This window comes from Vidua chalybeata, chromosome 1 (genome assembly GCF_026979565.1).
Source record: "Vidua chalybeata isolate OUT-0048 chromosome 1, bVidCha1 merged haplotype, whole genome shotgun sequence".
In the NCBI taxonomy this organism is placed as follows: Eukaryota; Metazoa; Chordata; class Aves; order Passeriformes; family Viduidae; genus Vidua; species Vidua chalybeata.
This window is the reverse complement of record NC_071530.1, coordinates 152,323,824-152,340,953: the sequence shown is the minus strand read 5'-3', so window position 1 is coordinate 152,340,953 and position 17,130 is coordinate 152,323,824. Positions and strand designations below refer to the sequence as shown.

Genomic DNA, 17,130 nt, shown 5'->3' with positions numbered 1-17,130 from the left:
AAAATGGGATAAAATGGGATAAAATTCCTGAAATTCCCATCCCTGATCCCAAATTCCATCCCTGATCCTCCAGCGACTGGCACTGCCTGGAAAATGGGATAAAATTCCTGAAATTCCCATCCCTGATCCCAAATTCCCATCCCAGATTCCCAAATTCCCATCCCTGATCCTCCAGGGACTGGCACTGCCTGGAAAATGGGAAAAAATGGGATAAAATTCCTGAAATTCCCATCCCTGATCCCAAATTCCATCCCTGATCCTCCAGGGACTGGCACTGCCTGGAAATTGGGATGAAATGGGATAAAATTCCTGAAATTCCCATCCCTGATCCCAAATTCCATCCCTGATCCTCCAGGGACTGGCACTGCCTGGAAAATGGGATAAAATTGGGATAAAATGGGATAAAATTCCTGAAATTCCCATCCCTGATCCTCCAGGGACTGGCACTGCCTGGGGGAAAATGGGATAAAATGGGATAAAATTCCTGAAATTCCCATCCCTGATCCCAAATTCCCATCCCTGATCCTCCAGTGACTGGCACTGCCTGGGGGAAAATGGGATAAAATGGGATAAAATTCCTGAAATTCCCATCCCTGATCCCAAATTCCCATCCCTGATCCTCCAGGGACTGGCACTGCCTGGAAAATGGGATAAAATGGGATAAAATGGGATAAAATTCCTGAAATTCCCATCCCTGATCCCAAATTCCCATCCCAGATCCTCCAGCGACTGGCACTGCCTGGAAATTGGGATGAAATGGGATAAAATTCCTGAAATTCCCATCCCAGATCCCAAATTCCATCCCTGATCCTCCAGGGACTGGCACTGCCTGGAAATTGGGATGAAATGGGATAAAATTCCTGAAATTCCCATCCCTGATCCCAAATTCCCATCCCTGATCCTCCAGGGACTGGCACTGCCTGGAAAATGGGATAAAATTGGGATAAAATTCCTGAAATTCCCATCCCTGATCCCAAATTCCATCCCTGATCCTCCAGGGACTGGCACTGCCTGGAAAATGGGATAAAATTGGGATAAAATGAGATAAAATTGGGATAAAATGGGATAAAATTCCTGAAATTCCCATCCCTGATCCTCCAGCGACTGGCACTGCCTGGAAAATGGGATAAAATTCCTGAAATTCCCATCCCTGATCCCAAATTCCATCCCTGATCCTCCAGGGACTGGCACTGCCTGGAAATTGGGATAAAATGGGATAAAATTCCTGAAATTCCCATCCCAGATCCCAAATTCCATCCCTGATCCTCCAGGGACTGGCACTGCCTGGAAATTGGGATGAAATGGGATAAAATTCCTGAAATTCCCATCCCTGATCCCAAATTCCATCCCTGATCCTCCAGGGACTGGCACTGCCTGGAAATTGGGATAAAATGGGATAAAATTCCTGAAATTCCCATCCCTGATCCCAAATTCCCATCCCTGATCCTCCAGCGACTGGCACTGCCTGGAAAATGGGATAAAATTCCTGAAATTCCCATCCCTGATCCCAAATTCCCATCCCTGATCCTCCAGCGACTGGCACTGCCTGGGGGAAAATGGGATAAAATTGGGATAAAATGGGATAAAATTGGGATAAAATGGGATAAAATTCCTGAAATTCCCATCCCTGATCCTCCAGGGACTGGCACTGCCTGGAAAATGGGATAAAATTCCTGAAATTCCCATCCCTGATCCCAAATTCCCATCCCTGATCCTCCAGGGACTGGCACTGCCTGGGGGAAAATGGGATAAAATGGGATAAAATTCCTGAAATTCCCATCCCTGATCCCAAATTCCATCCCTGATCCTCCAGCGACTGGCACTGCCTGGAAAATGGGATAAAATTCCTGAAATTCCCATCCCTGATCCCAAATTCCCATCCCAGATCCCAAATTCCCATCCCTGATCCTCCAGGGACTGGCACTGCCTGGAAAATGGGAAAAAATGGGATAAAATTCCTGAAATTCCCATCCCTGATCCCAAATTCCATCCCTGATCCTCCAGGGACTGGCACTGCCTGGAAATTGGGATGAAATGGGATAAAATTCCTGAAATTCCCATCCCTGATCCCAAATTCCATCCCTGATCCTCCAGGGACTGGCACTGCCTGGAAAATGGGATAAAATTGGGATAAAATGGGATAAAATTCCTGAAATTCCCATCCCTGATCCTCCAGGGACTGGCACTGCCTGGGGGAAAATGGGATAAAATGGGATAAAATTCCTGAAATTCCCATCCCTGATCCCAAATTCCCATCCCTGATCCTCCAGTGACTGGCACTGCCTGGGGGAAAATGGGATAAAATGGGATAAAATTCCTGAAATTCCCATCCCTGATCCCAAATTCCCATCCCTGATCCTCCAGGGACTGGCACTGCCTGGAAAATGGGATAAAATGGGATAAAATGGGATAAAATTCCTGAAATTCCCATCCCTGATCCCAAATTCCCATCCCAGATCCTCCAGCGACTGGCACTGCCTGGAAATTGGGATGAAATGGGATAAAATTCCTGAAATTCCCATCCCAGATCCCAAATTCCATCCCTGATCCTCCAGGGACTGGCACTGCCTGGAAATTGGGATGAAATGGGATAAAATTCCTGAAATTCCCATCCCTGATCCCAAATTCCATCCCTGATCCTCCAGGGACTGGCACTGCCTGGAAAATGGGATAAAATTGGGATAAAATGGGATAAAATTCCTGAAATTCCCATCCCTGATCCTCCAGGGACTGGCACTGCCTGGGGGAAAATGGGATAAAATGGGATAAAATTCCTGAAATTCCCATCCCTGATCCCAAATTCCCATCCCTGATCCTCCAGGGACTGGCACTGCCTGGAAAATGGGATAAAATTGGGATAAAATGGGATAAAATTGGGATAAAATGGGATAAAATTCCTGAAATTCCCATCCCTGATCCTCCAGCGACTGGCACTGCCTGGAAAATGGGATAAAATTCCTGAAATTCCCATCCCTGATCCCAAATTCCCATCCCTGATCCTCCAGCGACTGGCACTGCCTGGAAAATGGGATAAAATTCCTGAAATTCCCATCCCTGATCCCAAATTCCCATCCCTGATCCTCCAGGGACTGGCACTGCCTGGAAATTGGGATAAAATTGGGATAAAATGGGATAAAATTCCTGAAATTCCCATCCCTGATCCTCCAGGGACTGGCACTGCCTGGGGGAAAATGGGATAAAATGGGATAAAATTCCTGAAATTCCCATCCCTGATCCCAAATTCCCATCCCTGATCCTCCAGTGACTGGCACTGCCTGGAAAATGGGATAAAATTGGGATAAAATGAGATAAAATTGGGATAAAATGGGATAAAATTCCTGAAATTCCCATCCCTGATGCTCCAGCGACTGGCACTGCCTGGAAATTGGGATGAAATGGGATAAAATTCCTGAAATTCCCATCCCTGATCCCAAATTCCCATCCCTGATCCTCCAGGGACTGGCACTGCCTGGAAAATGGGATAAAATTGGGATAAAATTCCTGAAATTCCCATCCCTGATCCCAAATTCCATCCCTGATCCTCCAGGGACTGGCACTGCCTGGAAAATGGGATAAAATTGGGATAAAATGAGATAAAATTGGGATAAAATGGGATAAAATTCCTGAAATTCCCATCCCTGATCCTCCAGCGACTGGCACTGCCTGGAAAATGGGATAAAATTCCTGAAATTCCCATCCCTGATCCCAAATTCCATCCCTGATCCTCCAGGGACTGGCACTGCCTGGAAATTGGGATAAAATGGGATAAAATTCCTGAAATTCCCATCCCAGATCCCAAATTCCATCCCTGATCCTCCAGGGACTGGCACTGCCTGGAAATTGGGATGAAATGGGATAAAATTCCTGAAATTCCCATCCCTGATCCCAAATTCCATCCCTGATCCTCCAGGGACTGGCACTGCCTGGAAATTGGGATAAAATGGGATAAAATTCCTGAAATTCCCATCCCTGATCCCAAATTCCCATCCCTGATCCTCCAGCGACTGGCACTGCCTGGGGGAAAATGGGATAAAATTGGGATAAAATGGGATAAAATTGGGATAAAATGGGATAAAATTCCTGAAATTCCCATCCCTGATCCTCCAGGGACTGGCACTGCCTGGGGGAAAATGGGATAAAATTCCTGAAATTCCCATCCCTGATCCCAAATTCCCATCCCTGATCCTCCAGGGACTGGCACTGCCTGGGGGAAAATGGGATAAAATGGGATAAAATTCCTGAAATTCCCATCCCTGATCCCAAATTCCATCCCTGATCCTCCAGCGACTGGCACTGCCTGGAAAATGGGATAAAATTCCTGAAATTCCCATCCCTGATCCCAAATTCCCATCCCAGATCCCAAATTCCCATCCCTGATCCTCCAGGGACTGGCACTGCCTGGAAAATGGGAAAAAATGGGATAAAATTCCTGAAATTCCCATCCCTGATCCCAAATTCCCATCCCTGATCTTCCAGCGACTGGCACTGCCTGGAAAATGGGATAAAATGGGATAAAATGGGATAAAATGGGATAAAATGGGATAAAATTGGGATAAAATGGGATAAAATTCCTGAAATTCCCATCCCTGATCCCAAATTCCCATCCCTGATCCCACATTCCCATCCCTGATCCCACATTCCCATCCCTGATCCCAAATTCCCATCCTTGATCCCAAATTCCCATCCCTGATCCCACATTCCCATCCCTGATCCCAAATTCCCATCCCTGATCCTCCAGGGACTGGCACTGCCTGGGGATTGGGAAAAAATTCCTGAAATTCCCATCCTTGATTCTATAAAATCGAAATTCCCAAAATTCCACTCTCAAATTCCCCAAATTTCCAATCCCAACTTCCCAAAATTCCAATCCTAAAGTCCCAAAATTCCATCCCAAAGCCCCAAAAATTCTCTCCACACTTCCCAGATTCCTGAAATTCAATCCCAGATTCCCAAAATTCCCAAAATCCCTTCCCAAAATTCCCAAAAATCTTCTCCTGAATTCCCAAATTCCCAAAATTCCCACACCCAGATCCTCCAGCGACTGGCACTGCCTGGGGAAGGGGAAAAATTGGGATAAAATTCCTGAAATTCCCAACCCAGATCCCAAAATTCCCATCCCTGCTTCCCTAAAAATTGAAATTCCCAAAATTTCCATTCCCAAATTCCCAAAAATCCACTCCACAATTCCCAAAAATTCTCTCCAAAATTCCCAAAACCAATTCCAAAAATCCTCCCCAAAATTCCCAGAACCAATACCAAAATTCCCAGAAATCCTCCCCAAAATTCCCAGAATTCCCAAAATTCCATCCCAAAATTCCAAAAAATCCTCCCCAAAACTCCCAAAATTCCCAAATCCAATCCCAAAATTCCCAAAAATCCCCTCTGAAATTCCCAATATTCCCAAAAATCCTCCCCAAAATTGGCTCCCAAAGCCCCAAATTCCTTCCCCAAACCCCCAAAAATCCCATCCAAAACCCCCAAATTTCCCAAATTTCCCTCCCAGCATTCCCAGAATTCCCAAAATTCCCGGAATTCCCAAAACCCAACCCCAGAATTCCCAAAATTCTCAAATCCCAACCCAGGAATTCTCTCCCAAAGCTCTGAAATTCTTCCGAAAACCCCCAAAAATCCTCTCCAAAATTCCCAAAATTTCTCTCCAAATTTCCCTGAATTTCCAAAAACCAATTCCAAAATTCCCAAAAATTCCCTTCCAAAATTCCCAAAATTTCTAAAATTTTTCTCCAGCATTCCCAAAACCAATCCCAAAATTCCCAAAAATCCTCCCCAAAATTCCTGAAATTCCCTCCCAGATCTTCAAATTCCTTCCCAAAACCCCCAAAAATCCCATCCAAAACCCCCCAAATTTCCCAAATTTCCCTCCCAGCATTCCCAAATTCCCGGCATTCCCGGAATTCCGTGTTTTCCCCCCCGTGCTCCCAGGGCGAGGGCGGCGCTGTGCCGCAGGAGCCGGGAGCTCTCCCCGCAGCTCCGGGCTGGGAACCCCCAAATCCCAGCCCCGGAATTCCCAAATCCCAACCCCGGAATTCCCAAATCCCAGCACTCCCGGGATCCCCAGCACTCCCGGCATTCCCAGATTCCCAGAATTCCGTGGTTTTTTCCCCCCCGTGCTCACAGGGCGAGGGCGGCGCTGTGCCGCAGGAGCCGGGAGCTCTCCCCGCAGCTCCGGGCTGGGAATTCCCAAATCCCAGCCCCGGAATTCCCAAATCCCAGCACTCCCAGCACTCCCGGCATTCCCAGATTCCCGGAATTCCGGGTTTTTCCCCCCGTGCTCACAGGGCGAGGGCGGCGCTGTGCCGCAGGAGCCGGGAGCTCTCCCCGCAGCTCCGCGCTGGGAACTCCCAAATCCCAACCCCGGAATTCCCAAATCCCAACCCCGGAATTCCCAAATCCCAGCACTCCCGGCATTCCCAGATTCCCGGAATTCCGTGTTTTTCCCCCCGTGCTCACAGGGCGAGGGCGGCGCTGTGCCGCAGGAGCCGGGAGCTCTCCCCGCAGCTCCGGGCTGGGAACCCCCAAATCCCAGCCCCGGAATTCCCAAATCCCAGCCCCGGAATTCCCAAATCCCAGCACTCCCAGCACTCCCAGCATTCCCGGAATTCCGGGTTTTTTTCCCCGTGCTCCCAGGGCGAGGGCGGCGCTGTGCCGCAGGAGCCGGGAGCTCTCCCCGCAGCTCCGCGCTGGGAACCCCCAAATCCCAGCCCCGGAATTCCCAAATCCCAACCCCGGAATTCCCAAATCCCAGCACTCCCGGCACTCCCGGGATCCCCGGCATTCCCAAATTCCCGGAATTCCGGGTTTTTCCCCCCGTGCTCACAGGGCGAGGGCGGCGCTGTGCCGCAGGAGCCGGGAGCTCTCCCCGCAGCTCCGGGCTGGGAACCCCCAAATCCCAGCCCCGGAATTCCCAAATCCCAGCACTCCCGGGATCCCCAGCACTCCCGGCATTCCCAGATTCCCAGAATTCCGTGGTTTTTTCCCCCCCGTGCTCCCAGGGCGAGGGCGGCGCTGTGCCGCAGGAGCCGGGAGCTCTCCCCGCAGCTCCGGGCTGGGAATTCCCAAATCCCAGCCCCGGAATTCCCAAATCCCAGCACTCCCAGCACTCCCGGCATTCCCAGATTCCCGGAATTCCGGGTTTTTTTCCCCGTGCTCCCAGGGCGAGGGCGGCGCTGTGCCGCAGGAGCCGGGAGCTCTCCCCGCAGCTCCGCGCTGGGAACTCCCAAATCCCAACCCCGGAATTCCCAAATCCCAACCCCGGAATTCCCAAATCCCAGCACTCCCAGCACTCCCAGCACTCCCGGCATTCCCAAATTCCCGGAATTCCGTGTTTTTCCCCCCGCGCTCCCAGGGCGAGGGCGGCGCTGTGCCGCAGGAGCCGGGAGCTCTCCCCGCAGCTCCGGGCTGGGAACCCCCAAATCCCAGCCCCGGAATTCCCAAATCCCAACCCCGGAATTCCCAAATCCCAGCACTCCCGGCACTCCCGGGATCCCCAGCATTCCCAAATTCCCGGAATTCCGGGTTTTTCCCCCCGTGCTCCCAGGGCGAGGGCGGCGCTGTGCCGCAGGAGCCGGGAGCTCTCCCCGCAGCTCCGGGCTGGGAACCCCCAAATCCCAACCCTGGAATTCCCAAATCCCAACCCTGGAATTCCCAAATCCCAACCCCGGAATTCCCAAATCCCAGCACTCCCGGGATCCCCAGCACTCCCGGCATTCCCAGATTCCCAGAATTCCGTGGTTTTTTCCCCCCCGTGCTCACAGGGCGAGGGTGGTGCTGTGCCGCAGGAGCCGGGAGCTCTCCCCGCAGCTCTGCGCTGGGAACTCCCAAATCCCAACCCCGGAATTCCCAAATCCCAACCCCGGAATTCCCAAATCCCAGCACTCCCAGCACTCCCAGCACTCCCGGCATTCCCAGATTCCCGGAATTCCGTGTTTTTCCCCCCGTGCTCCCAGGGCGAGGGCGGCGCTGTGCCGCAGGAGCCGGGAGCTCTCCCCGCAGCTCCGCGCTGGGAACCCCCAAATCCCAACCCCGGAATTCCCAAATCCCAGCACTCCCGGCACTCCCGGGATCCCCGGCATTCCCAAATTCCCGGAATTCCGGGTTTTTCCCCCCGTGCTCACAGGGCGAGGGCGGCGCTGTGCCGCAGGAGCCGGGAGCTCTCCCCGCAGCTCCCGAGCGATTCCTGCACCAGCCCCAGGTTGAGGAAGAGGCGGCTCCGCATCTGCAGCAGCTCCTGGGCCGGGACACAGCCTGGGAAACAACGGGAAACAACGGGAAAAACGGGAATGCTGGGAATTCCGGGAATGCCGGGATCGGGGATCGGGGAATTGGGATGGGAATTCTGCATCTGCAGCAGCTCCTGGGCCGGGACACAGCCTGGGAAACAACGGGAAAAATGGGAATTACGGGAATGCTGGGAATGCCGGGATCGGGGATCGGGGAATTGGGATGGGAATTCTGCATCTGCAGCAGCTCCTGCGCCGGGACACAGCCTGGGAAACAACGGGAAAAATGGGAATTACGGGAATTCCAGGAATGCTGGGAATGCTGGGATCGGGGATTTGGGATGGGAATTCTGCATCTGCAGCAGCTCCTGCGCCGGGACACAGCCTGGAAAACAACGGGAAACAACAGAAAAACGGGAATTACGGGAATGCTGGGAATGCTGGGAATGCTGGAATCGGGGATTTGGGATGGGAATTTGGGGATTTGGGATCAAAATTTGGGCATTTGGGGATGGGGAATGCCGGGAATTCTGCATCTGCAGCAGCTCCTGGGCAGGGACACAGCCTGGGAAACAACGGGAAAAAACGGGAATTCCGGGAATTCCGGGAATGCTGGGATTTGGGATTGGGGATTTGGGATGGGAATTCCAGGAATTCTGCATCTGCAGCAGCTCCTGCGCGGGGACACAGCCTGGGAAACAGGGAAACATGGGAATTATGGGAATTCCAGGAATGCTGGGATTTGGGATTGGGGATTTGGGATCAGAATTCTGGGATTAGGGATCAGAATTTGGGGATTTGGGATGGGAATTCTGCATCTGCAGCAGCTCCTGGGCAGGGACACAGCCTGGGAAATTGGGAAACAACGGGAAACACGGGAATTCCGGGAATGCTGGGAATGCTGGGATCGGGGATTAGGGATGGGAATTCTGCATCTGCAGCAGCTCCTGGGCAGAGACACAGCCTGGAAAATTGGGAAAAACGGGAAAAACGGGAATTCCGGGAATGCTGGGATTTGGGATCAGGGAATTGGGGATTTGGGATGGGGAATTCCGGGATTTGGGATCAAAATTTGGGGATTTGGGATGGGGAATGCCGGGAATTCTGCATCTGCAGCAGCTCCTGGGCGGGGACACAGCCTGGAAAAACAATGGGAATTCCAGGAATTCTGGGAAATGGGATCGGGGATTTTGGGATGGGAATTGCAGGATTTGGGATTTCAGGATTTGGTGATTTGAATTCCGGGATTTGGGATCAAAATTTGGGATGGAAATTCTGGGATTTGGGATCAGAATTCCAGGATTTGGGATTTGGTGATTCCAATTCCAGGATTCGGGATTGGAAATCTGGGGATTCAGGATGAGAATTTGGGAATCTGGGATCAAATCCAGGGGATTTAGGATCAGAATCCCAGGATTTGGGGAACTCCTACCCCAAATCCCAAACCCTGAAATTCCTGACTCCAAACTCCAAAATTCCCAATCCCTGATCCCAAATCCCCGAATCCTCAGTCCCGGAATTTCAATCCCAAATCCCAGAATTCTGATCCCAGATTCCAAAATCCCCAAATCCCACTTCCCAATCTGGGATTCCCAAATCCCGCAGCTCAATTTGATGATGTGGGAACGGAATTCTGGGACTTGGGACCAGAAATCCAGGATTTGGGACCAGAATTCCAGGAATAACGGGATCTGGGATTGGGAATTCCGGGATTTGGGATGGGAAATCCAGGCTTTGGGACCCAAATTCCATGATTTGGGATGAGAATTCCGGGATCTGAGATCAAAATTTGGGGATTCGGGATTGGAATTGGGGGATTTGGGATCGGAATTCCACAATTCGACATTGGAATTCCAGGTTTTGGGATCAGGGAATTTGGGAATCTGGGATGGGAATTCTGGGATTTGGGATTGAAATGCCGAGATTTGAGGAATTCCTCAAATCCCAAATCCCAAAACTCCTGACTCCAAATCCCAAAATCTCAAATCCCCAAATCCCGGAACTCAATTTGATGATCTGGGAATGGAATTTGGGGATTTGGGGTTGAAAATTCCGGAATTGGGGATTTGGGGTTGGAATTTCCGGGATTTGGGATGGGAATTTGGCAACTGGGATCAAAATTTTTGGGGATTTGGGATCAGAATTCCAGAATTTTGGGATTTGGGGTCGGGAAAAACGGGATTTGGGATCGGCATTCCGGAATTTGGGATCAGAATTCTGGGATTTGGGGTCGAAATTTGGGGATTCGGGATCGGAATTTGGAGGTTTCCAATGAGGGATTGGGAATTTTGGGATTTGGATTCCAGGATTTTGGGGATTTGGGATTGGAATTTCCGGGATTTGGGATCAAAATTCCAGGATTCAGGAGTGGAATTCTGGGATTTTGGGATTTGGAGTCGGGGATTTGAGCATTTGGGGTTGGAATTCCAGGATTTGGGATTTTGGGATCAGAATTCCTGGATTTGGGATCAAAACTCCCAAAAATTCCCCCCCCCCCAAAATATTTCCCAAAAATTAAAAAAAAAAAAAAAAAATCCCCAAAAATCCCCAAAAAGATTCTGAAAAACCTCCAAAAAAAAAGCCCAAAATTTTCCTGATTTTTCCCAAAAAATCCCCCAAACTTCCCAAATTTTCCGAAAACTTCCAAGAGTTCTCAAAAATCCCGAAAAAATCGTAAAACTTGCCCAAAAATTCCCAAAACACCTTCCAATATCACCCAAAAAGTCCCAAAAATTTTCTCAAAACCCCCCAAAATTCCCAAAAAGCTTCCAAAATTACCCCAAAATTCTCAAAAAATTCCCCAAAAATTCCCAAAAACCCTAAAAAAATCGCCCCAAATTCCTCAAAAAGCCCCAAAAAATCCTCAAAAACCAACTCCCAAGAGCTTCCCAAATTTTCTCAAAATTCCCAAAAAAATCCTCAAAAAATCCTCAAAACCACCCAAAAATCCCCTAAAACCTTCCCAAATTTGCCAAAATATTCAAAAAAATCCTCAAAAGAAATCGCCAAAAACTCCCAAAAAAACTCTAAAAATCCCCAAGAAACCTGCCCAAAAATCCCCAAAATTGCCTGAATTTTCCCCAATTTTTCCCAAATTTTCCCCAAATCTCCCAAATTTTCCCCAAATCCCATCCCCACCTTCCAGCTGTGTCCCCACCCTGCCCAGGCTGCTCCGGAACCCTCCCAGATCCCAAAAACTTCCCAAAAATCCAAAAAAAGCTTCGCCAATTCTCCCCAAAATTCCCAAAAATCCACAAAATTCACAAAAGTTCCCAAAATCTTCCCAAAAAATCCCAAAATTTTCCCAGAAATTCCCAAATTTTCCCAAAGATTCCCAAAAAATAGCCCAAAAAATACTCCAAAAAGACCAAAATTTCTCCAAAAACCTCCAAAAACCTCCAAAAAAGCCCCAAAAAATCCCCCAAAAATCCCCAAAACTTCCTAAATTTTCCCAAAAATCCCCAAAATCTTTCAAAAATCCCCCCAAACCTTCCCAAAATTTTCCAAAACCTCCTACAAACGCCCCAAAAAATGCCCCAAAAAATCCCCAAACCTTCCCAAATTTTCCCAAAAACTCCTAAAAACTCCCCAAAAACTCCCCAAAAAATCCCCAAAATTTCCAGAATTTTCCCCAATTTTCCCAAAAATTCCCAAATTTTCCCCAAAATCTCCAGAAAAATCCCCCTAAACTTCTCCAATTTTCCCAAAACCTCCCTAAAAACTCCTAAAAATGCCCCAAAAAATCCCCAAAACTTCCCAAATTTTCCCAAAAACTCCTAAAAACTCCCCAAAAAATCCCCAAAAAATCCCAAAAATTTCCCAAAAATCCAAAAATTCACGAAAAATCTCAAATTTTCCCCAAATTTTCCCCAAATCCCATCCCCACCTTCCAGCTGTGTCTCCACCCTGCCCAGGCTGCTCTGGAACGCTGCCCCAAAAATCCCCCAAAAACTTCACCAATTCTCCCAAAAATCCCCAAAATAATCCCAAAAATCCACAAAAAAATCCCCAAAACTTCCCAAAAATCCACAAAACCTCCCAAAAATCCCCCAAAAATCTCCCAAATTTTCCCAAAAACCTCCCAGAAACTCCTACAAACGCCCCAAAAAATCCCCCAAAAATCCCCAAAAACTTCCCAAATTTCCTCAAAAACTCCTAAAAACACCCCAAAAAATCCCCCAAAAATCCCCAAAATTTCCAGAATTTTCCCAAAAATTCCCAAATTTTCCCCAAAATCTCCAGAAAAATCCCCCTAAACTTCTCCAATTTTCCCAAAACCTCCCTAAAAACTCCTAAAAATGCCCCAAAAAATCCCCAAAACTTCCCAAATTTTCCCAAAAACTCCTAAAAACTCCCCAAAAAATCCCCAAAAAAAATCCCCAAAATTTCCCAAAAATCCAAAAATTCACGAAAAATCTCAAATTTTCCCCAAATTTTCCCCAAATCCCGTCCCCACCTTCCAGCTGTGTCTCCACCCTGCCCAGGCTGCTCTGGAACGCTGCCCCAAAAATCCCCCAAAAACTTCACCAATTCTCCCAAAAATCCCCAAAATAATCCCAAAATCCACAAAAAAAATTCCCCAGAACTTCCCAAAAATCCACAAAACCTCTCAAAAATCCCCCAAAAACTTCCCAAGTTTTCCCAAAAACCTCCCAAAACCTCCTACAAACGCCCCAAAAAATCCCCCAAAAATCCCCAAAAAACTTCCCAAATTTCCTCAAAAACTCCTAAAAACTCCCCAAAAAATCCCCCAAAAATCCCCAAAATTTCCAGAATTTTCCCAAATATTCCCAAAAAATCCCCAAAATCTCCCAAAAATCCCCCTAAACTTCTCCAATTTTCCCAAAACCTCCCTAAAAACTCCTAAAAATGCCCCAAAAAATCCCCAAAACTTCCCAAATTTTCCCAAAAACTCCTAAAAACTCCCCAAAAAATCCCAAAATTTCCAGAATTTTCCCCAATTTTCCCAAATTTTCCCCAAATCTCCCAAATTTTCCCCCAAAAAATCCCAAAATTTCCAGAATTTTCCCCAATTTTCCCAAATTTTCCCCAAAATCCCCAGAAAAAGCCCCCTAAACTTCTCCAATTTTCCCAAAACCTCCCTAAAAACTCCTAAAAATGCCCCAAAAAATCCCCAAAACTTCCCAAAAACTCCTAAAAATCCCCCAAAAATCCCCAAACTTTCCAGAATTCTCCCCAATTTTCCCCAATTTTCCCCAAATCTCCCAATTTTTCCCCAAATCCCGTGCCCACCTTCCAGCTGTGTCTCCACGATGCTCAGGCTGTTCCGGAACGCGGCCCCAAAAATCCCCCAAAACTTCCCAAAACTCCCAAATTTTCCCAAAAAACCTCCCAAAATTTCCCCAAATCCCCCGAAACCTTCCTAAATTTCCCCCAAAACCTCCCAAAAACTCCTAAAAACTCCTAAAAACGCCCCAAAAAATCCCCAAATTTTCCCAAAAACTCCTAGAAACGCCCCAAAAAAATCCGCAAAACTTCCCAAATTTTCCCAAAAACCCCTAAAAATGCCCCAAAAAATCCCCAAAACTTCCCAAAAACTCCTAAAAATCCCCCAAAAATCCCCAAACTTTCCAGAATTTTCCCGAATTTTCCCCAAATCTCCCAATTTTTCCCCAAATCCCGTGCCCACCTTCCAGCTGTGTCTCCACGATGCTCAGGCTGTTCCGGAACGCGGCCCCAAAAATCCCCCAAAACTTCCCAAAACTCCCAAATTTTCCCAAAAAACCTCCCAAAATTTCCCCAAATCCCCCGAAACCTTCCTAAATTTCCCCCAAAACCTCCCAAAAACTCCTAAAAACTCCTAAAAACGCCCCAAAAAATCCCCAAATTTTCCCAAAAACTCCTAGAAACGCCCCAAAAAAATCCGCAAAACTTCCCAAATTTTCCCAAAAACCCCTAAAAATGCCCCAAAAAATCCCCAAAACTTCCCAAAAACTCCTAAAAACACCCCAAAAATCCCCAAACTTTCCAGAATTTTCCCCAATTTTCCCCAAATCTCCCAATTTTTCCCCAAATCCCGTGCCCACCTTCCAGCTGTGTCTCCACGATGCTCAGGCTGTTCCGGAACGCGGCCCCAAAAATCCCCCAAAACTTCCCAAAACTCCCAAATTTTCCCAAAAAACCTCCCAAAATTTCCCCAAATCCCCCGAAACCTTCCTAAATTTCCCCCAAAACCTCCCAAAAACTCCTAAAAACGCCCCAAAAAATCCCCAAAACCTCCCAAAAACTCCTAAAAACGCCCCAAAAAAATCCGCAAAACTTCCCAAATTTTCCCAAAAACCCCTAAAAATGCCCCAAAAAATCCCCAAAACTTCCCAAAAACTCCTAAAAACACCCCAAAAATCCCCAAACTTTCCAGAATTTTCCCCAATTTTCCCCAAATCTCCCAATTTTCCCCAAATCCCGTGCCCACCTTCCAGCTGTGTCTCCACGATGCTCAGGCTGTTCCGGAACGCGGCCCCAAAAATCCCCCAAAACTTCCCAAAACTCCCAAATTTTCCCAAAAAACCTCCCAAAATTTCCCCAAATCCCCCGAAACCTTCCTAAATTTCCCCCAAAACCTCCCAAAAACTCCTAAAAACGCCCCAAAAAATCCCCAAAACCTCCCAAAAACTCCTAAAAACGCCCCAAAAAAATCCGCAAAACTTCCCAAATTTTCCCAAAAACCCCTAAAAATGCCCCAAAAAATCCCCAAAACTTCCCAAAAACTCCTAAAAATCCCCCAAAATCCCCAAAATTTCCCCAATTTTCCCAAATTTTCCCCAAATCTCCCAATTTTTCCCCAAATCCCGTGCCCACCTTCCAGCTGTGTCTCCACGATGCTCAGGCTGTTCCGGAACGCCGCCAGCGCCCGGCGCAGCGCGACCACAGCGCCCGAATCGCCCGCAATTCCCGAATCCTCCGGCGTTCCCGGCGCTTCCTCCGGCGTTCCCGGGAGTTCTGGGAGTTCTGGGGATTCCGGGAATTCCGGGAATTCCGGCAGTTCCGGGATTTGGGGGCCGGGGGAGGCCTCGGCCAGGAGCAGGAAGGTGCGGCCGATGGTGGCCCAGGCGCGCTGCTGCTCCACGGCGTCGCCCAGGCGCCGCGCCAGCCGCAGGTGCTGCCCCTGGTGCTGCACAGAAACGGGGCAAAACACGGGCAAATTGGGCAAAACGGGGAAAAATTGGGGAAAATTGGGGGAATTGGGGGAAAATTGGGAAAAAAATTGGGGGAAAATTGGGGGAAAATTGAGAAAAATGGGGAGGAAATTGGGAAATTTCGAGCCCCGAAAGAGGAGCTGCTGCTGGCGCTGCACAGAGAATAAATGGGGGGAAATTGGTCAAAATTGGGCAAAATGGGGGAAAATTGGTAATAAATGGGGGAAAATGGGAAAAATGAGTGAAAATTGGTGGGAATTGGGGAAAAATTGGGAAAAAAATTGGGGGAAAATTGGGGGGAAACTGGGAGAAAATTGGGGGAAAATAGAGAAAAATGGGGAGGAAATGGAGAAATTTCGAGACCCGAAAGAGGAGCTGCTGCTGGTGCTGCACAGGGAATAAATGGGGGGAAAAATGGGGGGAAATTGGGGAAAAATGGGGGAAACGGCAAAAAAATGGGAAAAGGAGTGAAAATTGGGGGAAATTTGGGAAAAAATTGGGGTAAAATTGGTGGAAAATTGTGAAAAATGGGGAGGAAATTGGGAAATTTCGAGCCCCGAAAGAGGAGCTGCTGCTGGTGCTGCACAGGGAATAAATGGGGAGAGAAACGGGGAAATTGGGCAAAAATGGGGGGAAATTGGTTAAATTTGGGGGTAAAATGGGAAAAAATGAGTGAAAATTGGGAGGAATTTGGGGAAAAATTGGGGGAAAATTGGGAGGAAATTGAGAAAAATGTGGAGGAAATTGGGAAATTTCGAGCCCCAAAAGAGGAGCTGCTGTTGGTGCTGCACAGAAATGGGGGGGGAAATGGGGAAATTGGGCAAAAATGGGGGAAATTGGGCAAAAATGGGGGAAAAATGGGAAAAAATGAGTGAAAATTGGGAGGAATTGGGAAAAAATTGGGAGAAAGTTGGGAGGAAATTGAGAAAACTGGGGAGAATTTGAGAAATTTTGGGTCCCGAAAGAGGAGCCGCTGCTGGTGCTGCACAGGGAATAAATGGGGGGAAATTGGTCAAAATTGGGCAAAATGGGGGGAAATGAGTGAAAAATGGGAAAAGGGGGGGAAATGGGGAGAGAATTGGGGTGAAATTGGGGAAATTTGGGGAAAAATTGGGGGGAAATTGAGAAAAATGGGGAGGAATTGGGAAATTTGGGGCTCCGAAAGAGGAGCTGCTGCTGGTGCTGCACAGAGAATAAATGGGGAGAGAAACGGGGAAATTGGGTAAAAATGGGGAAAATGGAGAAAAATGGGAAAAGAGGGGAAAATTGGGAGAAATTGGAGGGGAAATTGGGGGAAAATTGGGGTAAAATTGGTGGAAAATTGAGAAAAATGGGGAGGAATTGGGAAATTTCGGGCTCCGAAAGAGGAGCTGCTGCTGGTGACGCACAGGGAACAAATGGGGAGAGAAACGGGGAAATTGGGCAAAAATGGGGAAAATGGCAAAAAAACGGGAAAAGGAGTGAAAATTGGGGGGAATTTGGGAGAAAATTGGGAAAAATTGGGGGAAAACTGGGAAAAAACTGGGAGAAAATTGGGGGAAAATTGAGAAAAATGGGGAGGAAATTGGAAAATGTTGGGTCCCGAAAGAGGAGCTGCTGCTGGTGCTGCACAGGGAATAAATGGGGGGAAAAATGGGGAAATTGGGGAAAAATGGGGGAAAATGGCAAAAAAAGGGGGGAAATGAGTGAAAATTGAGGGAAATTTGGGAAAAAATTGGGAAAAAATTGGGGGAAAA

At 48.1% G+C, this 17,130-nt stretch overlaps 1 protein-coding gene across 1 annotated transcript in view; it reads right to left on the bottom strand.

Moving 5' to 3' along the window:
- TONSL (tonsoku like, DNA repair protein) overlaps positions 1–17,130 on the bottom strand; it is a 29,527-nt gene that overhangs the window by 1,251 nt on the left and 11,146 nt on the right. The window contains exons 4-6 of the mRNA XM_053945840.1: positions 15,057–15,369; positions 8,133–8,262; positions 5,024–5,051 (exon numbers count right to left, since the gene is read on the bottom strand). Of these exons, the coding sequence (XP_053801815.1) occupies positions 5,024–5,051; positions 8,133–8,262; positions 15,057–15,369 (471 nt within the window). The remainder of the gene's footprint in view (positions 1–5,023; positions 5,052–8,132; positions 8,263–15,056; positions 15,370–17,130) is intronic.